Here is a 22704-nt window from a genome sequence, read left to right as displayed (position 1 = left end):
GAATAGGTTAAAATATTTGACTATGCAATTTTAGAATAAAATGATTAGGCTTATGAGGGTTATAAAGGGTTTCCTTTGGATATAAATAATTAAAAATTTAGTCATTATATACTTGAGGTACATGGAAATCTTGATTGAATAACCCTGGTATACCTTCACTAGTTGTTACACATGATCTAATTTTTTTACCTGTCACATCTCCTACTCTCTCTAGGCCAGCAGTCCCCAACCTTTTTGGCCTCAGGGACCATTTTTGCAGAAGACAGTTTTTCCATGGACAGCAGTTGGGGGATGGTATGGTTTCAGGATGAAACTGTTCCACCTCAGATCATCAGGCATTAGTTAGATTCTCATAAGGAGCATGCAACTTAGTTCCCTTGCATGTACAGTTCACAATAGGGTTCGTCCCTCTATGAGAATCTAACGTAGCTGCTGGTCTGACAGGAGGTGGAGCTCAAGTGGTAATGCTCACTTGCCTGCCCACCGCTTGCCTCTTGCTGTGTGGCCCATTTGGGGACCCTTGCTCTAGGCTATCTGATTCAAATGTGTTTTTTTTTTTTTTTTTTTTTTTGAGACGGAGTCTCGCTGTGTCACCCAGGCTGGAGTGCAGTGGCGCGATCTCGGCTCACTGCAAGCTCCGCCTCCCGGGTTCACGCCATTCTCCTGCCTCAGCCTCCCGAGTAGCTGGGACTACAGGCGCCCACAACCGCGCCCGGCTAATTTTTTGTATTTTTAGTAGAGACGGGGTTTCACCGTGGTCTCGATCTCCTGACCTTGTGATCCGCCCGCCTTGGCCTCCCAAAGTGCTGGGATTACAGGCGTGAGCCACCGCGCCCGGCCTGTGTTTTTTGTTTTTTGTTTTGAGACGGAGTCTCGCTGTGTCGCCCAGGCTGGAGTGCAGTGGCCGGATCTCAGCTCACTGCAAGCTCCGCCTCCCGGGTTTACGCCATTCTCCTGCCTCAGCCTCCTGAGTAGCTGGGACTACAGGCACCTGCCACCTCGCCCGGCTAGTTTTTTGTATTTTTTAGTAGAGATGGGGTTTCACCGTGTTAGCCAGGATGGTCTCGATCTCCTGACCTCGTGATCCGCCCGTCTCGGCCTCCCAAAGTGCTGGGATTACAGGCTTGAGCCACCGCCCCCGGCTCAAATGGTTTTCTTTATATAGATACTCTTATATTTTTGATTGATGATTTTTCTATCTATATAACTTAGATTGTTATAAACAAAAGCATTTTTTCATTGAGATATAATTCCCATACTATAAAATTCACCCTTTAAAAGTGTATAATTCAGTGGTTTTTAGTATATTTATACAACTATCACCCATATCTGATTCCAGAACATCATCATCCTCAAACCCTGCAAGAAGCATTATTTTAAAACTTAATTTTACATCTACATAGATTGGCATTCTGTCTCCAAAAGTAACCTCAATCCTGATTTTATAGTAAGTACTTCTTACAGTTTTATCACCCAGATGTACATTTCTGGACACCATAATCCCTGTGGCCTCCTCTTCCTCCACCCTTTTGAGTCTGTATAAGTGCCCCTTTCTCTTCCTAACTGTTTGTTGAAGAACCTGTAGGATTTTCCACTTTGGGAATTTCTTGATTCTGTATTCATGCTATAATTAAGAAAAGTATTTTCAATATAGAAAAGTAATCAGGATTCTACTTTAAATACCCAAAATAAAACTTGTTTCTGTTAAATATATTTCCATATTTATGGTAGAGAAAAAAAATGTGTACGGACACTTAGATCTGTTCTTTATGAAACTCTTTGACAAATAATCATGAATGTTCCAAATTAGTCCCAAGTCAGGTTTTTCAGAAAATAATATGGGTAAGGCTAGAAGTCAAATACATGTCTATGAAAGCTATGTGAGACTCATAAGTTGGTGTGTAGCTAAAAGTGATGATTAATTGATGGACTTGCATAGATTGAATGTGATGGTTATGAGCAGACTGAGGAGTCAACTTACTATATGCACTAAGAAGAAACAGTGAATGAAGAATATCACATCCCAGAAAATGAAATAATACAGTCATCTTCCTTGCTATCAGAAATTTAGCAAATAGGTAGCCCTTTCACAGAGTGTAGCCAAAATTTAAACCAGTGAATATACATTCTCCTCCACATCACCCACTGACCCCAAGTTCTGCCCCAGCAGTTTAAAGAAAGAATCAATCCATTGTCTAAGGGTGCTGCCTCACCTTCTTGCCACAGATGCTGTAGTTAATGGCTTGAAGACTGTGATTTACTGGTTTTAAATTAAAAATTTTAAAATTTGATTTGGAAACCACAAATAATATGCCAGTGTCGCAAAAAGCATGGAGAAAAAAGACCATTTGAATTTGACTATTTTTACTTACAAGAGACTTTTCCCCATCAAATAATTCCCCATCCATTTATTAAACTTCTGAAGTACCATTTCTGAAGTCGTCTTATGGCATGTAATTCTTAGTATAATGCACAGGATTCCTGTCATTTTGAAGCACGAGGAAAGGTTTTTGATATTTTAAAAATTTTTTGAATGTAGATGCACATATTCTCCACTTCCAATTGTAGTAGAAAATCAGTGTAAGGATACCCTAACAATGCAAATGAAATGATTAACAACTCAAATTTAGGAGCCTCCTTTACAATCCATTGAGTGCAACAGATTCACAAAATAATTTGTTCAACTGAATATTTAATTTCTTATTAGAAAATGGTTTTAATCTCTGATCATTACATTGAAGAGTCAATGACTGAGGTTACCTACTGCTCATCTCTTAGACAATAACTTCCTGAATAATTTCTACATGAGTGTCTGTACAAGCTTTTAAAAAACAATAAATTAAAGCCCCATTCACCAAACAAACCACCTCCCAATCTGTTTTGTCACCTTGTTCATAGTTTAGACAGTTTGAAGAGATTTAAACGTGTTGCTAGGCAACTAGCTCCTGAAGCATAGCGTATTTCCTTCAACATCCCAGCCCATTCTTTTTTATCATCTTCATACCTGATGGAGGAAAAAAAAGTAATCAACAAGCAGCTTTTAGTTCCATAGGTTTCCCTGTGTTCAGTATACAAATGTGGACCTTTGCAAAAACCTAGTGACTTTTACTCAGAGGAAGGAAGATGCACCTGCCTGGTAGAACAGCACTTGAATATCTCTGAAATACGCATTGTCTGGATGAGCATGTGTCTGAACTACTGCCACAGTATTTAATCTGGATGCCTAGGCAGTTCGGCCTTCTCTGGGAATCAAAGACTGCAGAGAAGAAGAATAAATAGCTAAGCAGTTAAACATTCACCTTTGAACTGATGAAGATGGCTGGTCACTTTGAGTCAAAATAAGCAGACTCTTGCTTAAGAGAAAGAACTGGGGAAGAGCAGGGTCTATCTGTAGCCTTAATTATGCCTTCAATTGTTCCTATACACTAGTGCCTAGCATGGCACCTGATACACAGCAGTCACTTTATGAAAATTTGTTCCCCTTCCCCTTTATTGTTCTGTTTGAGGACTACTCTTAGATTTCGCACTTGACTTAGGTAAGAACTGGTCTTCATCTCTGAATATTCAAGGTTATAAAGATACAGACAACTTGAATTCCCTTGTACCATGTGTGCCGAACATGTCTGCTCTGCCTGGTGCCTGGAATGTTTTGTGTGGGAAGCTTCTAAATGCTGCCTTCTCTCTGCAACCTTTCTCACCTTCCTTCAGCACAATTTGTTGCTTTCTCTTTGTTTCTCATATATCATCCTTTATATGGTATTATAGCAATTATCACTCCATTTTCATTCCACTATTTAGGATTGACCAAGCTGAAAGTAAATATAACTGCCAGGAAGCAAACATTTTAAAACCTCATTTAACCTTGACTTCACTCATATTGTTTAAATGTGGTCACTTTCTTCAGATCATTTAAAACTATTTATCTCTTAATTTGTTGCCCTGAATTTTATATAATTAAGGTTATTCCCTTTATTAGTAGCAAAATATTTTGTGTATGCTTTCCTCTACATAAAAATCACTCAGTGCATGGTACAATTATTGAGAATTAATTTGGAACATTGATGAAATTAAGTCAGTGCATATCTTATGTAGGTACAAGCTACTTTTAATAATTATTTTAAATCTCCTTCATTCGTTTTCCCCCCATATCAATGTCCTCAAGCCCCAAAGGCATCTGAGGACAAATAATATATTTATCCACCTTAATATCTTTCCACAAGTTGTCAAGACTTGGCACAAGACTTAACCCCAAATCAGCCAGGTGTGGTGGCTCACGCTTGTGATCCCAGCAGTTTGGAAGGCTGAGGGGGGCAGATCACCTCAGGTCAGGAGTTTGAGACCAGCTGGCCAATATGGCAAAACCCCATCTCTACTAAAAATATAAACATTAGCTGGGCATGGTGGTGTGCGCCTGTAATCCCAGCTACTCAGGAGAACTGCTTGAACCCAGGAGGCAGAGGTTGCAGTGAGCCAAGATTGCCCCTTTGCACTCCAGCCTGGGCGACAGAGCAAGACTCTGTCATCAATGTTCCAAATTAATTCTCAACAATTGTACCATGCACTGAGTGATTTTTATGTAGAGGAAAGAATACAAAAAGTATTTTGCTACTAATAAAGGGAATAACCTTAATTATATAAAATTCAGGGCAACAGATTAAGAGATAGTTTTAAATGATCTGAAGAAAGTGACCACATTTAAACAGTGTGAGTGAAGTTAAGGTTAAATGAGGTTTAAAAATATTTGCTTCCTGGCAGTTGTATTTACTTTCAGCTTGTTCAATCCTAAACAGTGGAATGATTTCAAGAAAAAAATACAAGAATGGATTTTTTTTTTTAACATATCATAGTAAGAGGGCCTATGTTGAAAATGTGGTATACTGAGAGTTTTCACCTCTGCATGTGTGGTCAGAGAGGTTCGCTAGGAAATTGAGGGCAAATAGGCAGCCGCGTTTCTCTAGATTGGCGGCCTTCAACTTTAACACACATCTAAGTCACCTGGAGGGTTTGTAAAAACACAGATCACTGGCCCTATCACCCCCAGAGTTTCTAATTCAACAGATTTGAGGTGAGACCTGAGAATCTGCTTTTCTGATAAGTACCCAGGTGATGCTGATGCTGCTTTGGGAACCACTGTAGTAGATCACTGGTTCTCAAACTTAATTGCACAATAGAACCATCTGGAGATGTTAAAGCTACTGATGCCTAGGTCCTACTCCCAGAGAGTGAGTTAATTGGTATGAAGGGTGGCCTGGGCATCAGGATTTTTTAAAGCTCCCCAAGTGATTCTAATATGCAGCGAAGTTTGAGAATCATGCTTCAGATCCTACCCCAAATTAGAAAATACCAGTCTTAAAATAGCCAAGCAGATAGTGATGAATGCTCCCCTCTTCTCTTTACCCAATCCAGTGGTTCCCAAACTTGTCTACACATACAGAAACATCCAGGGATCTTTTAAAATCTCCAAAGGCCAGGCCATACTTCAGACCAATTAAATCAGTCAATATGAGTGGGACAGAGGTGTTAGTATTTTTTGAAGCACCCTGGTGATTCCACTGTGCAGGCAACTTTGGGAACCACTGCCCTAATCGCAAAATAAACCACAATCAGAGAGGATCCCTTTCTTAGGTTCCCCTGAACAATGTCAGGGCCACTTTTATAGCAGGAGATTCTGTACTTTCTTTTGTTGCCTGTAACTTCCCTGCAGGGGCAGCATGGCTTTTGATAACCCTTAGGAACCAGGAGGGCTTCAGGGAGGTTCCACTGATTGACAGCACAATTACTTAATATCAGTGTTTCTCAACCCTGGCTGCTGATTAGAATAATCTGGGGCTGGGCTCAGTGGCTCACGCCTGTAATCCCAGCACTGTGGGAGGCTGAAGCAGGCAGATCACCTGAGGTCAGGAGTTCAAGACCAGCCTGGCCAATATGGCGAAACCCCATCTCTGCTAAAAATACAAAAATTAGCCTGGTGTGGTGGTGCACACCTGTAGTCCCAGCTACTCTGGAGGCTGAGGTAGGAGAATCGCTTGAACCCGGGAGCCAGAGGTTGCAATGAACCAAGATCGTACCACTGCACTACAGCCTGGGCGACAGGGTGAGACTCTGTTTCACCAATTAAAAAAAAAAAAAAATCTGGGAACGTTTTAGGAACTAGGGATGCTCAACTCTAACTCCAGAAATGTTGATATAATTGGTCTATGTTAAGGCCCAGACACATTTTAAAAGCATCCCAGATGATTGTAACATATAGCTAGGGTTGAGAATCACTGCCCATTTATATACTTAGTACCTGGCCCTGTTTTCCAAAAAACCCTAACCTTCTCAGCCTTCATTAGTTCATCTTTTTTTCCTACTGCTTCCAGCTTTTCCCCATCTCACTGTCTTGCTAATTCTAGCCTCTTTGCTCTGTGGAAATCTTTTTTTTTTTCTCTTCCTCTTTTTTGGGGGGAGGAGGGATAATAGTAAATTTCCTTGTATAGTCACTTTTTTTCTTGCCCTTTACACAGCTAGTTAATATTACAACACGGGGAAATGATGTCTAATGCACAAATCATTGTTTGGTTAAGGTGCCAGCTTTTCAGCCTTTTTAGTTCAGCATCTGGGAATAAAGCATCTGCTGGGTGAGGTATAGAACAAATACCCACTTTTCACTCTCAGGCTTGGTGGTATGCCTTCACTGATTAAGTATAAATGGCACTCTTCCAGAGCTGTACTTACAAACTTAAATGTGCAAACAATTCACCTGGGAATCTTGCTAAAAAATACAGATTCTCATTCAGTAGGGTCTGGGATTCTTTCTTTTTTCTTTTTTTTATTTTTTTTGGAGACAAGAGTCTCACTCTGTTGCTGAGGCTGGATTGCAGTGGTGCGACCTCAGCTCAAAATAAAATAAAAACATACTTTTTTTTTCATAGCCTCACTAAAATCATTCAATTGAGTAACAGTTTCAAGTGTCATACTTAGGAGAACTGCCTGGCACCTCCAGGCAGGTAAAATGGATTGCTATTTTGACTTTTTTCATTTTAAAAAAGCAATTGTTAGCTGAATCCTCAAACAATTGGAAGGCTGTTTAAATTAGATTGAAAACAGAACTAATGAAGTCGTGGAAAACTCAACAGGTTAAATGTTTCTTTAGGCCAGGCGCTGTGGCTTACACCTGTAATCCTACCACTTTGGAAGACCGAGGCAGGTGGATCACCTGAGGTCAGGAGTTCGAGACCAGCCTGGCCAACATGGCAAAACTCCATCTCTACTAAAAGTATAAAAATTTGCTGGGCGTGGTGGCATATGCCTGTAATCCCAGCTACTCGGGAGGCTGAGGCAGGAGAATCGCTTGAACCTGGGAGGCGAGGTTGCATGGAGCTAAGATCCTGCCATTGTACTCCAGCCTGGGCGACAGAAAGTCTGTCTCAAAAATAAATAAATAAATAAAGTAAAAAAGTAATTTTTTTTTAGAACTCTGTTTTGTTAGGTAATAAACTACTCTGGAGCAAAGAGGCTTTTGTTCTACTGGATGCCTATAGCATCACACTCTTAGAGCTGGAATGAAGCTGAGAGTATCAAAGGTCCAACTCTCATTTTACTGTAAGAAACAGGCCCAGATAATTTCTTTCCCAGGCTCACAGCTAACTAGAAGTAGTTACTTGTTCAAGTAAGTGGCATGTACAAAAGTTCAATTAGGTTTGAAGTGTTTAGTCTACTACCGAGAAGTAGCTTGCATGTTGGGAAAATCTGGCTTATTATTTACTACAAAATAGTTTATCAGTCATCTGATTTAATATGTGATTCTGAAAATTGAAATGATGAGAACTTACTTCCATATGTCATTGACTTCAGTGGGTGCAAATTCTTTAGACTCCAGTTGAATCATAGCAAAACCACCAATTGCATACAGAGATCCAGCCAGGCTGACCAAACTGATGGAGCTTCTTTCTTGGGGAAATTCAGTCATTACATCCCATCTAGGTATCATTAAAAATATAGTCAATGTAAAACTTAAATGCCAGATGTGCTTACTGAACAATTATAGGAAATCATAATTTAAAAATTCAAGTAGTGCCCAGGCAGCCAGGCACGGTGGCTCATGCCTGTAATCCCAGCACTTTGGGAGGCTGAGATGGGTAGATCACCTGAGGTCAGGAGTTTGAGACCAGCCTGACCAACATGGTGAAACCCCATCTCTACCAAAAATACAAAAAATTTGCCAGGCATGGTGACATGCACTTGTAATCTCAGTTATTTGGGAGGCTGAGGCAGGAGAATCACTTGAATCTGGGAGGTGGAGGTTGCAGTGAGCTGAGATTGCGCCACTGCACTCCGGCCTGGGCAACAGAGCGAGGCTCCATCTAAATAAAATAAATAAATAAATAAATTAATATTCAAGTAGTGGCCGGGTGCGGTGGCTCATGCCTGTAATCCCAGCACTTTGGGAGACTGAGGCAGGAGGACTGCTTGAGCCCAAGGAGTATGAGATCAGCCTGGGCAACAAAATGAGACTGTCTTTACAAAAAAAAAAGAGCCAGGACTGGTGGTATGTCCCTATAGTCCCAGCTACTTGGGAGGATCTCTTGAGCCCTTGAGGTCAAGGCTGTGGTGAGCTATGATCTCACTGCTGCATTCCAGCCTGGGTGATAGAGCAAAACCCTGTCTTTAAGGGGGGGAAAAAAAAATTCAAGGAGCATAGGCATCTAAAAGTAAACAACTAAGTTTGCTACTAGAAAATATTTGAAAGATGTAACTTCATTAAATATAAAGTCTTCAATATGGCAACCCTAAGGCTGGGCACGGTGGCTCATGCCTGTTATCCTAACACTTTGGGAGGCCGAGGTGGGTGGATTACCTGAGGTCAGGAGTTCGAGACCAGCCTGATCAACATGGTGAAACCCCATCTCTACTAAAAATACAAAAAATTAGCCGAGCGTGGTGGCACACACCTGTAATCCCAGCTACTCAGGAGGCTGAGGCAGGAGAATCATTTGAATCTGGGAGCTGGATATTACAGTGAGCCAAGATAGCGCCATTGCACTCCAGCCCAGGCAACAAGAACAAAATTCTGCCTCAAAAAAAAAAAAAAAAAAAAAAAAAGAAAGTCAACCCTAGAATACTTCAGTTAGCAGTGTTTACCAAACTTTGTGTGTCACAAACAGTCGGGGGTTGTGGCACTTCTAGGGCTCCTAAACCTCTAACCTGCTACTGTGTTGGATTTCATCTGAATACTCCAAATCCTTTGCAATAAAGGCACATAAGGATAGCGTTGGAACCAGGGATACAAATTTTCTTTTTAATGATTTATACTTTCATTATTTTTATAAAGGATTTAAGGGAACTTTTTAATGTTGACAGCTATCTGAAATAGGACAACTAAAGATAAAATCAATCTAATTAGTTGGAAGTATCAAGAATCTAGAATGATTTAGTCATTTTGGTAGGTATTCTGTTACTCTGGCATTAAAGTAGACTTCATAGTTTTTCTTTTCTTTTTCTTTTCTTTTTTTTTTTTTGAGACAGAGTCTTACTCTGTCACCCAGGCTGGAGTGCAATGGCATGGTCTCACTGCAACCTCCACCTCCTGGGTTTAAGTGATTTTCCTGCCTCAGTCTCCCAAGTAGCTGGGACTACAGACACATGCCACCACATCCAGCTAATTTTTGTATTTTTAGAAGAGACAGGGTTTCACTATGTTGGCCAGGCTGGTCTCGAACTCTTGACCTCATGATCTGCCCACCTCAGCCTCCCAAACTGCTGGGATTACAGGCGTGAGCCACCATGCCTGGCCCCATAGTTTTTCTTTACATATCTGTTTTTCTAATTATAAAAATAATATATGTACATTATAGAAAATCTGTACTCCAGCCTGTGTGACTCAGAGAGATTCTGTCTCAAAAAAAAAAAAGTTTGAGAAAATCTGGAAAGTACAGAAAGGTATACAAGAAAACAACTATCTCCATAATCACAAGCAACAATTTGGAACAATTTGGTGTAATTTTGTCATCTTTTTAAAAAGCATGTACATATAAGCTTCCATACATATAGATGAAACTAAGAAGATATTTACAATTTTGTGTGTTGCTTCTTAACTTACATCATGAGTGTTTACCCATATTACAGTTTTCAAAAACATTATTTTTAATGATAATTTAAATCACGTTCCACAAAAGTTCCTTGTAATTTTCAGATACTAAAGTCTGTTTTGTAGTCAGGCATACATGTTTCTAAAAAGACTAATAACAGTTACCTTTTTTTCTTCATTGCTAAACTAGGAATATAAAAGGTATGTACTCCTCCAGATGTGTGAGCTCAAAAATGTTTAAAAGACCAATTTTATATTAAGAATAGCTGTCAAATATCTTTTCACATTAAGTCAATAAAAGCTTAAAAATGAAAATTTTAATAAAATTATAAACAGCATAAAGGAATGAAAACTTCTAAAGCATTCATACTTTACAGATATCAATCATTAACAAGTGAAGATCTTTTCATACTTAAAAAAACTACATTTAAAATCAAATAATTCCACAGAGACATATATATCCATCTACACCTAGACAATTATTCAGGGCCAGGTGTGCTGGCTCACACTTAGAATCCTAGCACTTTGGGAGGCCAAGGTGGGAGGATCATTTGAGGCTGGGAGTTCAAGACCAGCCTGGACAACATAGTGAGACCCTGTCTGTGGAAAAAAAAAAAATAACGAAAAACAAAAAAAAAAAAACCACAAAAATTAGCTGGGCATAGTGGTGTGCACCTATAGTCCTAGCTACTCGGGAGCCTGAGGCAAGAAGATCACCTGAGCCCAGGAGTTTGAGGCAGCAGTGAACTATGATTGTGCCATTGCATTCCAGTCTGGGCAACAGAGCCAGACCTTGTCTCTTAAAAATAAAAAAATTAAAATTATTCACAAGTATTACCTTTGCATTTCTAAATTTACAAAGTTAATAACAAGGACAAATAGAGCATGACAACACGAACTTGAGGACCCTCAAAATGTTCCAAATTACAAACATGTAATGCATCAGAATGTTAGAGGAGATTTATATCCAGTAACAACAAAACAAATCCAGATGAAAATACTTCCTCTGTAATCTGTGGTTCTGTACCCTCCCCTCCCCACATCCTAATTGGAAAGATTACTTTTTATCCAAAGTTAACAATTAAAATGTATAGTTGTTCATATGCTATATACTAAGATGTGGCAACTCACTTATTGGTTGTAAGATCAAAAGCTTCAACTGAAGCTGAAAGACCATCTTCAGTGACACCTCCTGCAATCACAATTTTGCCTTTATGGACTGCTACTCCAAACATGGAACGAGGAGTTTTCATTGGAGCCAGATCTTTCCAATCTCCTTTTTTGGGGTTGAAGATAAACACTCTGTTTGTACATTTTCTGTAAACAGAAAAACAAATGTTCCTTTTAGAACCTTCTTTTTTCGAAAGCACTTTCACTAATAATTTGGCTTTACTTGTCATAAGAAATATGTAGTAAGGCAGAAGATCAGAAAAACTCCAAAGAATTCTTAATTTGAACATATGCCACTAAGCAAAGGACAAGCCCAAATGTGGGGACCAAAACTATAACTTAATTATACTATTGGAAGATAGGGTACCTTTACTTCTGGATAGCTGCTTAGAAGCCCAGGCACAGCTGATTTTAATCGTTATGTACTAAATTCAATTGAAGTTTTTTTACTCTATTTTAGTAAAAAATAAAATCATGAACCTTTTATTGCACCTCAATAACAAATGGTAGGTTTATTTATTATCTGAATATCCTAGGAATGAATAAGTTAACTTAAAAAAATAATTAGGTGCAGGCCAGGCGCGGTGGCTCAAGCCTGTAATCCCAGCACTTTGGGAGGCCGAGACGGGCGGATCACAAGGTCAGGAGATCGAGACCATCCTGGCTAACCCCGTGAAACCCCGTCTCTACTAAAAAATACAAAAAAAAAACTAGCCAGGCGAGGTGGCGGGCGCCTGCAGTCCCAGCTACTCGGGAGGCTGAGGCAGGAGAATGGCGTAAACCTGGGAGGCGGAGCTTGCAGTGAGCTGAGATTCGGCCACTGCACTCCAGCCTGGATGACAGAGCGAGACTCCGTCTCAAAAAAAAAAAAAAAAAAATTAGGTGCAAATATACCTACTTTAAATTTTATATGATATATCATTTTATATTAGCACTAACATAGCAGTGCATTTTAAGAAATCTGGGACTATGGATTAGACAACGAATCATTTGAGCTGATGAATCATGAGAACAGTTTTACATGCTAAATGCTACCAGAAAGACCTGGACTCATCTGAATTATTATTCACTGTGCCACCCAGGCTGCAGTGCAGTGGTGCGATCTTGGTTCACTGCAACCTCTGCATCCAGGGCTCAAGTGATCCTTCCATCTCAGCTTCCCAGGTAGCTGGGACCACAGACGTGCACCATTGCGCCTAGCTAATTTTTTGTATGCTTGGTAGACACAGGGTTTCGCCATGTTGCTCAGGCTGGTCTCGAACTCCTGAGCTCAAGTGATCCTCCAGCTTTGGCCTTCCAAAGTGCTGGGATTACAGGTGTGAGCCACTGTGCCCCGCCCTTAGTATGTTTCTTATGGTTCCTTGAAGTTATCTATAATTTGATGGGAGTTCAGAATTTCAAATAATAATTGATTAACCGGATATATCTGGTGATGAAAAACACCTCAACTTTTTTGTGAGGACAATTTTTTTCTTAATTGTGTAAAAGATCAGTTATCTGGAGTAGAAGCATTTCCTCTAATATTTGACTATTGGTATCATTTGAACACTTCTTGATAGGAACATTATCCAAAATCATGTTCTTCAAATTCATTACTGGGAACTGGTGCAATTCAGCATTTACTTTTATTTGTTTATTTATTTTTGGAGATGGAGTTTTGCTCTTGTTGCCCAGGCTGGAGTGCAGTGGCGCAATCTCGGCTCACTGCAAACTCTGTCTCCCGGGTTCAAGCGATTCTCCTGCCTCAGCCTCCCGAGTAGCTGGGATTACAGGTGAATGCCACCACGCCTGGTTAATTTTGTATTTTTAGTAGAGATGGGGTTTCTCCACGTTGGTCAGGCTGGTCTCAAACTCCCGACCTCAGGTGATCCGCCTGCCTCAGCCTCCCAAAGTCCTGGGATTACAGGCATGAGCCACCACACCCAGCCCAGCTCTTACTTTTAGATAATGACTCATTTCAAAGTTCTTGACTTTGACATTTGTCAAGCAGTGTTGTGTTGGTTAATCATATTCTCAAGATTAATATATTCCTACTGACAAGAACTGTATGCTTCTTACTGACATATCAATTTCCTAGTTACTAATGCTACTTGAAGGAAACAATTTAAATCATTTGGAAGGGTTCCTGTGTTTCCAAACTCAGAATGCTCTTTAGTAGTGATTTTCCATTCAATTTACTCAGGAAAAACGCCCAAAATAAGATGTGACACCAGGTGAGCATATAATATACCTTCCTTTGCATTTGATAGGAATAGCTGGGATTAGGGAGGATATAAAAATTTTAGAATATGTTATCTTTGAATACAGGTAGATGTTTAAAAACCATTGCTTTTTAAAATTGCCTTTTCTGTGCTACATTTACCATTTTAATTGACTAATATCCATTAATCATTAACTCCAGAATAGAGTTCTTGACATCTAACACATTTCCATATTTTACTCTCCTTTCCTGCTTTGCCCTTACAATTCTTAATTTTGGCTCCCTTTTCAAGGTTGGATATCTCTATTAATTCAATGGCCTGGGCAAATGATGACAAGCCAAATCAGGCAGATTTTTCAGGGGCAGAATATTAGTTCTCACCATCTAAACTGAAAATGCTTATTTTACTAGACAGGCTATACTGGTTTGACTGTCTCTGAAGCATTCGGAACTCACTTCTCCACTCTCTGGGTTATAAGATCTCTTTCCCAATTACCAGTTCCTTGAGAATTGACTAGAACTCAAGTAAGGTTTATATATGAAACCTCATCCTGGTTTTCTCACAAGATACTGGGTGCTACTGGGAGCTCAGTTTTGAACAGTTGGAAGCCATTTTGACTATTACCTCTGTCAAGGAGTAAATATGTGGAAGAACACTGTTGAAGAAATAACTGCCTTAAATTTTTGTTTTTCTTTTGTCTTTTTTACTTCCCTCTTTTCAATCACTACGCTTTTCTTTCAAACTGACCTATCTAAAGTCCCTCTTATGAATGTAAAGTACAAATCCATGATATTTTTTATGCACAATTGTCTTAGAAGATATATTTTAAATACTACATTAAAGAGTACATTTACATTTTTATCTACTTATGGCTAAATGAATAAGAAAGCCTGTTGGTTTTAATGTAGTAAAATACAATAACAAATCAGTGAAATACAGGACTTGATTATGCTCCTAGATGCTGCCTGGACTGTAAGGATGCTTATGATTGGGGTATTCGGCTCATTCCTAGCAGTAAGCTGAGTATCTACATGTTTACTTCAGCGACTTGAAATTTTAAGGTTTTCCCTCCACAATATGATAGGTGAGAACCATGTCCCATTTCAGTGGGCAGATCCAAATGAAAAGAGGAAGAGGGCTGGGCGCTGTGGCTCATACCTGTAATCCCAACATTTCAGGAGGCTGAGGCAGGCAGATCACCTGAGGTCAGGAGTTCAAGACCAGTCTGACCAACATGGAGAAACCCCATCTCTACGAAAAATACAAAATTAGCCGGGCATGATGGAGCATGCCTGTAATTCCAGCTACTCGGGAGGCTGAGACAGGAGAATCGCTTGAACCCAGGAGATGGAGATTGCAGTGAGCCGAGATCGCACCATTGCACACCAGCCTGGGCAACAAGAGCGAAACTCCATCTCAAAAAAAAAAAAAAACAAGAAAAGAGGAAGAAACCTTTCTAATAAAAAGTCATTTGGACATAAATCATGAGAGTTCAGGGTACTTACTTGTCATCTGTCTTTCCTCCTAGACAATATATCATCCCTTTATGTGAAATCACATTATGGCCATAGACTTTGATAGGAAGTTTTTTTACTTCATTCCATTTTGCAGCCCTAAAATTAAATGAGACAGAATTTATACACTTTCAGTAAATTCCAGGTTCTGAAAATATGAATATGTTATAGGCACGCATATACTTGAATGCTTAGGGAACAGGAATATCATGCCAACTTACACAGGATCATAGCATAATACTGAATCCAGCGAAGCCTCTGTTTGAAGGTCTTTGCCTGCAACTACATAGATTTTATCATCTACCTCTCCCAGACCGAAGAGACACCTGGCTGAAGGCAGAGGTGGAAGTCCAACCCATTCAGATGCTATACTGTCAAGCTGAAAAAAATATATATGAGGGATTGTGGAGCTTGTTAGAAAAAAGTTACAAGTACAGCAGAAAAAAAGTTATCCTATATATGTTGTTTAGATATCATCGAGATAGTCAAATATCTCACAAGTAAATAAAACTACAACCCCAAAGTATCATATTGTAGCTCACAATTACCAAGAAGAATGATTAAATCTACCTGGCCTACCAGATAAAGATATCAAAATCTTCAAGCTTCAAGAAAAGAAAAAATAAAATACAATAGAATCACCAGAGGTTAATTAGAATCGTGAGGTTTCTTGTCAAATTTTCTCCCATATTGCCTTGTCCAGCTTTGAAATACAAGATCCTAATACTTTTAGGACACTGGGGAAAGAAATGTTGTCAGAGCAGGGAGGTTCACAGAATGTGAATGACCCCTGCATGCTATATTTAACATGCTCCCCATGCCAGCAGCTGGGACAGCTGGACCTGTCGCTCAGTCCACAGACAACTAGGATGTTGGGCAATATCTTTTTTTCTTTCTTTAAAAACATTTTAGGTTCTCTATGTTTTGCTTTATTATTTCTGATACAGGCAGGTGTTAAAGTGAATTTCCTAGTGTGTTGTTGGGAGTCACTCGAAACACTCTATTTTTTTTTTGATTTATATTAATAAGTAACTGCTCATTTTTGCTCACCACCACTTCTGCAAGCTTAAGATTTTCCCAAGGAAGAAAATCTCTTTGTACCCATCATCTGGGGTAGATGATTCTGGCATAGTGGCATCTGTTTCAACACTTACTTTTGGTAATTTAAAGATTTTATACTTTGCATTTTAGCACACTAAGGCACAAGAAAACTGTTTTCTGCAAGAGTACAGTTGCAGATTTGTTGTTCTCTCTGGTGCCACTTCTAGATTGCAAAAATAAAATGAATAAAACCCAGTTTCATTGGATACTAAGAATAGATGTGCATACAAATGGCCGTGGTATAGACAGGGTTATCTGTGGAAGCCTATCTATATGTGGTCTAGTAACCTCAGTTAAACGAAGCACTAGTTAAGACTAGATGACATGAGAGGTTTAATCTCTACATGTGCATTGTTAGCTTTGCATTCACTAATTTCAACAGCTAGATTTTGATCCTTTATGTTTTCACTTTTGAAAGAAATTCTTTGATTATGAATGTGGCGTGTAATATAGTAGAAATAGTAATGAACATTTATGGGGTTTTGACTGTGGTCATAGGCTTTGAACTAAATGCTTTACACAGGTAACCTCATTTAGTTCTCCAGGATAGGCATTTCTATCATCCCCGTTTTACAGATGAGGAAACTGAGGCACAGGAAGATTAAATAAATTTCCCAAATACACAGAGCTTTTAGGTGATATTCAAATCCAAGCCATCTACATCCATAGTTGGTTTTAAAAAATGGAACAGCAGCCTTCATAATCCCATACTTCTGGGCTTAACTCTCATACTGTACAGTACTGTCTACCTTCCGATATTACCTGTTGGAGGGCACTTTCTCTAGCAGATGGAACAGTGGACTACCTGCCAGTCTCTTTTATAGAGGAGCTATCAAGCTATTTAACTTCTCTGAGTTCAACTTTCCTCATTGTTAAAATTAGGGTTTGGACCTAGATTACTTTAAGACCTGTTCAAAAATTTGATGAATCTATTAATTCATCAAATTAATGAGTGGGGGAAAAAAAACCCTCTCTTACCAAGGTAAAACATTCTCATAATCTATTTACAGCATACAATCAAAGGTCAAATTACTTCTAAATTAATGCGTTTTAAATAGATGTGACAAGCAGTAAAATAGAAAACCTGAAATTCTCATATAAATATTGTCTGATGAATCACAACCCTCTTTTATGGTGAAGTGTTTTTATCCTGGCATACTGTTCTGTTAGTGCCTTTTAAAAGCAGCAAGGCATTTGCAGTGAGAGGGAGTTGACCTTCCAACTTTGTATAACTGTTATTGTGGTTATAAAGAACATTAAGTAGGTTTCTTGAACCAAAAATAAGAAGCTCTGTCAGTAAAAGTAAGGGTTTTATCAGGCTGGAAGAGAAGGATAAAGATTAAACTGAACACTTGAAAGTAAAAAGGACTGTGTTATAGATATATTCGATAAATTAAATATGAAATGAAATTTAAAACTCTAGTAATTTTGGAGAGTCATTCTATGGCAACAACTATTCTGTGGATCTGTCATTTGTAGGTATCTACCTATATGTCTGTCATCTATCAATCTGTTTTGATAACATTCTTACTTCCTGGATGTATTTATAGCCTTTTTCATTGACTTTGTCCTTTTTGAAGTTTATTTGACTTTAAAATTAGGGCTTAGGAAATTTTCTGGCCCACATTCAAATACTTACAACATTCTTCACTGGAACTTGGAAAATTAAGAAACATGATTAATATGTATTATTACAAGTACACTTTTCAAGATTAGAAAAAGTTGATTAAAGGTATAATAGTATTTTGTGAATGCAAAGTATGTCACACACTTTTTGAGAGCATACTGGACTGTGGTATGACATTGTATACTTGCTTATCTTTGGCCTTTCCAACTAAAGTGCCCGTAAGCCCCAGGCCATGATTAGCTATGACCTAAACAAACTCTTTTGAGCCAGTTGTAAGCTACAAAGTTTCAGTATTGGCATTATTGAAGACAAAGGCTAAGCCAACTCCTTCATAAACTGATAAAATATAACACATTGATAATATAAGACAAACTCCTTTCAAACAACTAAGGGTCTATTGCTTTAGGAGAATTAATTTTCTTGGAAAATTCTGTGGTTTCACAAAACAGATTGTTAAGTTCTAATAATGTCTAAGTATATCTCTGATCCAAATAAATGTGATATAATAAAAATTTCTAACTATAATTCAAATTAGCGACTTCTGTGTAGACAGTTTTTCCTAGAAGATAATCCAAAGTGTGTAGAACATGTACATAAGTTTTTTTCATTTTCAACAAAATTATATTTTAGGCAGTAACTATAAATAAAGAGATGAAGTGCTACCTCCAAGAACTTCAAATGAGTTCAGGGTAACTTGGAAGAAGGTAGAAAATCTGACCAATTTAGAGCTGCCAGCAGATGAAGAAGAAAAAAATTAAAAAAGAAAATCTGACCAGTTATTACTTCTTTATAATGTGTAAGAACTTTGAGTTAGGGCAACTATTTGGGGAAAGACATTAACCTATTTTTAATAGGTAAGAGTATATAAGATTAAATTTAGTTTTTACAGCAGGGGACGGTGGCTCACAACGTTAATCCCAGCACTTTGGGAAGCCAAACTGGGAGGATTGCTTGAGCCCAGGAGTTCGAGACCAGCCAGGGCAACATAGTGAAAGCCCATCTCTGCTAAGAAAAAATAAATTTAGTTTTTACTAAAATACTGGGCTTTGAGGGATTACAGTCACCATCATCTATAAACAAGGCATTTTTGGAAGAATAGTATAAAGAATATCTTAAGTCATTAAACATGAATTAGAACCTCATTATTCATCAAACTTTTTATTACACATTAACAAAACAGTCAAATATTTTTCTGTCAACACTCTATACAGCAAAAGTGCAAGGGACTAGAATAGGACATCAATTGGAGTACAATGCAAACAGCCTGAATAATTCACAAATTGGCTAACTGGATGGTGAGTAACAGCCTTCCCTTGAAGCAACTACGTATATAAAAAGTCCTTCTTACCTGGAAGAAGTATGACTGCAGAGGTTGATCCTTGTTTTCTTCATCCACGTATAGTCCTCCTACCACATATATCTGATTTTGCTGGGTAACAATGCTGGAATGATTTCTGGGAATCTGCTCAGCCAGTGCAGTAAGGTAGCATTCATTTTCCGTGGGGTCATAAGCCACTGCTGCTGTGTCATTAACCAAGAGGATGAGGTCTTTTACAAACATTCCATGCCTGGGAATGTCATTCAGGTAACCAGGAAGTAAATCTTCATCCCCAACATCACCATTCACCTCACCAGCCCCAGTCTTCTGCACATTTTTGCTAGGTTCTGGGAGTTTGCCTGTGAAAGCATCTTTTAGAACTTTGATTTTTTTCTGGAGGTCTGGGTTGCTTTTAATTATATCATCTTTCTCAACATGATCCTTAAAATATTTTTCTGTCATAAGGCGAAAACGGATACAATCAAACACTTCGCTAAGGTTTTTAACCCTGTTTTCCTTGTCTGTTCGCACCCATTTCATCACTGCCTCAAATACTGCTTCTTCTTTTTCCACATTTAGGCTGTCATTTGAAATGACTGAGATCAGTTCCTGTGGAGACAGTTGCATAAAGTCCTCTTCCTTACAAATCTGTACAAAGCGATCAGACACAAATTCACGGGCAGAAATGGCGAGTCTTGGGCAGTCAAGGAGAAGTCCTAATCTTAGGATGGCTAGACAGTTACCAGGAGCAAGTCTTTTCTGAAGATAAGAAACGCAGACAGTAAACACTGAGGGGATCTGAAAGCGGCTGGCCAATGCAAAAATATCTTGCACATTTCCATCATTGAGATCAATACTGGCAGAGTACAGGTATTTGATGATTAAATCAAGTATAGCAGGATCCACATTATCTAGCACTACCTCCTTTTTTTTCGCCTCATCAATTTCAGATAAAAAGTACTCACGGAAGTAAGGACTACAAGCTGACAAAATCAATCTGTGGCAAGGAAGACTTTTGTCACCTGCTTTTAGGGTGCAATCGATGAATTTTTTCTCATCCAGGAGATCTTTTAGACCATCCTGAAGAAGGGTGGATTGGTAAAGTCGCAGTTCCTCTGCAAGTTCCCGCTGGGAATCCATTCTGTGAGTAACCTGGGTAAGGAAGGGGACACTGAAGGCCTTAGCTCCTTGCAGCACACAGGTCTAGCTGTAAAAAGGCAGATCAGTGTGCTTTGCCCAGCTTGAAGCCTTTGCAATTTAATCCCACCAGCTAAATATAGATACCAACTCTAACAACGGGAATTTAGGAGAGCTGGCTTGGAAAGAAGAGTTGTTCTTGCAGCTGTTATAGATTGAAAGTAACAACTGGAACATTTAGTCACTGAGGAAACAGCTAAGAAACAAGATATTTAAGTGAAGTTGAAAGCTTAAAAATAACGCATTAGAAGATATACTAATAAAGGCTGCTACAAGAAAATGTTTATTGAATTAACAGAAAAATGAATCATAAAAATGAGTCACTCCTCTAAATATGTTCTAGTGTCAAGCTACTTGACTGTCTGAATTAATGATGCAAAGGTCAAGAATATGAGATGTGTTCATTTGAATACTCATAAGCAAGATCCCATTTCCAATAATTGTTACATACAAATTTTTACTTTCTACTCAAAACAGTGGAATATAGATATTTCTTTTAGAAGTAGTAAACTTAAAGATGTTACTTATGTACTAGTTTTATAAAACCTTTAATGTTGCCATGATAATTGAAATAAGAAATGCAGAGGAATTGCTAATTTTCTAAAACATTCCAAATTATCCTTATTCTTACATGGAAAAACTGTAATTAATACTGAATTAAATTATAAAATTATTTATTCATATCCTGCCTTGTTGTACAAAGGATCTAATGTGGCAAATTATAATATAGTAAAATAAAAGCAAAAGGTTAAAAGGAATCACAGGGCCAGAAAAAATAATTAAAAGTCAATGGTAGCGAACGAAAAAGCCCACACACATGCAAATCAGATCACAAAAGATAACCTGTAATTTTTAAAGTGTCAAAAATTATCATTCATTAAAGGTTAAAAAATAGAACAGATATAACCCCATGAGAACAATGTTGTCACTAGAACACAGCAAAATCAAGATGAAGTACCACAACAGTCATAGAGAACAGCCCCCCCACCTTTTTTTAAAAAGAGTATATAACTGGGGACATAATGAAAGTTGTTGATTATAATAGAATACCACATTAATCATGGATGTAGAAGTCATGATTTGAAAGAAAATTGGTCCTTTGTTTATATATAGATGGTATCATATACTTCATTAAATACTTTTATTTATTTATTTTTGAGATAGAGTCTCGCTCTGTCACCCAGGCTGGAGTACAATGGCATGATCTTGGTTCATTGCAACCTCTGCCTCCTGGGTACAAGCAATTCTCCTGCCTCAGCGTCCTGAGTAGCTGGGATTACAGGCACCCGCTACCACCTCTGGCTAATTCTTGTATTTTTAGTAGAGACGGGGTTTCACCATGTTGGCCAGGCTGGTCTCGAACTGCTGACCTCGTGATCTGCCCACCTCGGCCTCCCAAAGTGCTGGGATTACATATGTGAACCACCACACCTGTCCCATTAAATACTTTATTACATAGTCATATTGTCACATTATCTGAACTCAAGTAGGGCTGTAGAAATACTGTAATTTCAAAAGTTGGTGTTCTTACACATGTCCCCCAAAACAAATTCCATGAAGGCAGGGATTGTGGGAGTGTCTGTTCTTTTCAAATGCTATAGCCTAGGGGTTTTGTGAGTGCTTTATAAATATTTGTTGAATGAATGAATGCCCCAGATCAAGGAATTATGTATTTTTAAACTTCAAGGTTTCTATCCATGAGTTAAGGCCTTTTCTTTTATTTTACATCACAGTGAAATCAATGGTACTGTCAGCTGCTAAAACAACAGCTGAAAGAAGAGCTCATTGACTCTTTTTCCATTTATAGATGCCACTAAAGGTTTTAACACGCTAGAAAAAACTAACAGCTGCTTCCTTGTTTAAACAATAAATGACTCATTTCTCTCTACACGTAAAATCTAACATTTGAAAAGATTAATGAGTCAGATACAAACATCATATGACATCTGAGATTATTACTTACTAGTCGGCAATTTTATAGTCTCTTCTGCTTGAAAAAAAAATATTTAAACAACAGTTATGGCAGCATTTTATCTGTGACCAGTACAAATTTTTCATACACTCTTTCCCCCCATCACAAAGGTAGTTTATTATAATTCCAACCCTTAAAATGTAGAAATCCTTTTCCATTTAAATGAAGAAACCAGTTTGTAGCTTTTGTTGATTTTTAATAAACTTAGGTTAGTACTTGGTTGTACTGTATGTCTATGGTTGTATACAGAGTTGCATCTTATTTTAAATGTTTTTACAAACTTTTCCGTCTGGAAGAAGAGGGCTCCTTTGGCTAATTTCAATTATTTGAAAAAGATTTCTTACAATGTGTTTTACATGGAAACAGTGGTCAAAAACACTGAATGATGCTAGAAGTCAACAAGTCTTAGCTAACCAAGAAATGAGAAAAATAATATCCTATTTTTGAAAATTCAAAGAAGTTTCAATAAATACAAAGAGAAAGCTAATAAACAAAACTATTTTCTTACAGAGTAAATGTCTTCTTGCCAAAACTA

The 22704-nt window shown here is 38.3% G+C and overlaps 1 protein-coding gene across 2 annotated transcripts; it reads right to left on the bottom strand.

The window, feature by feature from the left end:
* Window positions 1-2347: 2347 nt before the first annotated feature.
* On the bottom strand, window positions 2348-20561 carry KLHL41 (kelch like family member 41). Of its 2 annotated transcripts, XM_015110295.3 has the most exons (7): window positions 19031-20561; window positions 15176-15333; window positions 14946-15053; window positions 11201-11386; window positions 7815-7961; window positions 2888-3004; window positions 2348-2591 (listed from the first exon to the last, which is right to left on the bottom strand). In XM_015110295.3, exons 1-6 carry the CDS (start codon window positions 20138-20140, stop codon window positions 2893-2895), a joined length of 1821 nt encoding a protein of 606 aa, XP_014965781.1. In that variant the 5' UTR covers window positions 20141-20561; the 3' UTR covers window positions 2348-2591; window positions 2888-2892. The 2 variants fall into 2 exon arrangements, with proteins under 2 accessions (XP_014965781.1, XP_001104263.1); XM_001104263.5 differs by having other exon boundaries at window positions 2348-3004.
* Between the last annotated feature and the right edge of the window lie 2143 nt (window positions 20562-22704).

This window comes from Macaca mulatta, chromosome 12 (genome assembly GCF_049350105.2).
Source record: "Macaca mulatta isolate MMU2019108-1 chromosome 12, T2T-MMU8v2.0, whole genome shotgun sequence".
NCBI classification, from domain to species: domain Eukaryota; kingdom Metazoa; phylum Chordata; class Mammalia; order Primates; family Cercopithecidae; genus Macaca; species Macaca mulatta.
Note: the sequence above shows the minus strand (reverse complement) of the source record. Positions and strands in the feature narration are given on the sequence as shown.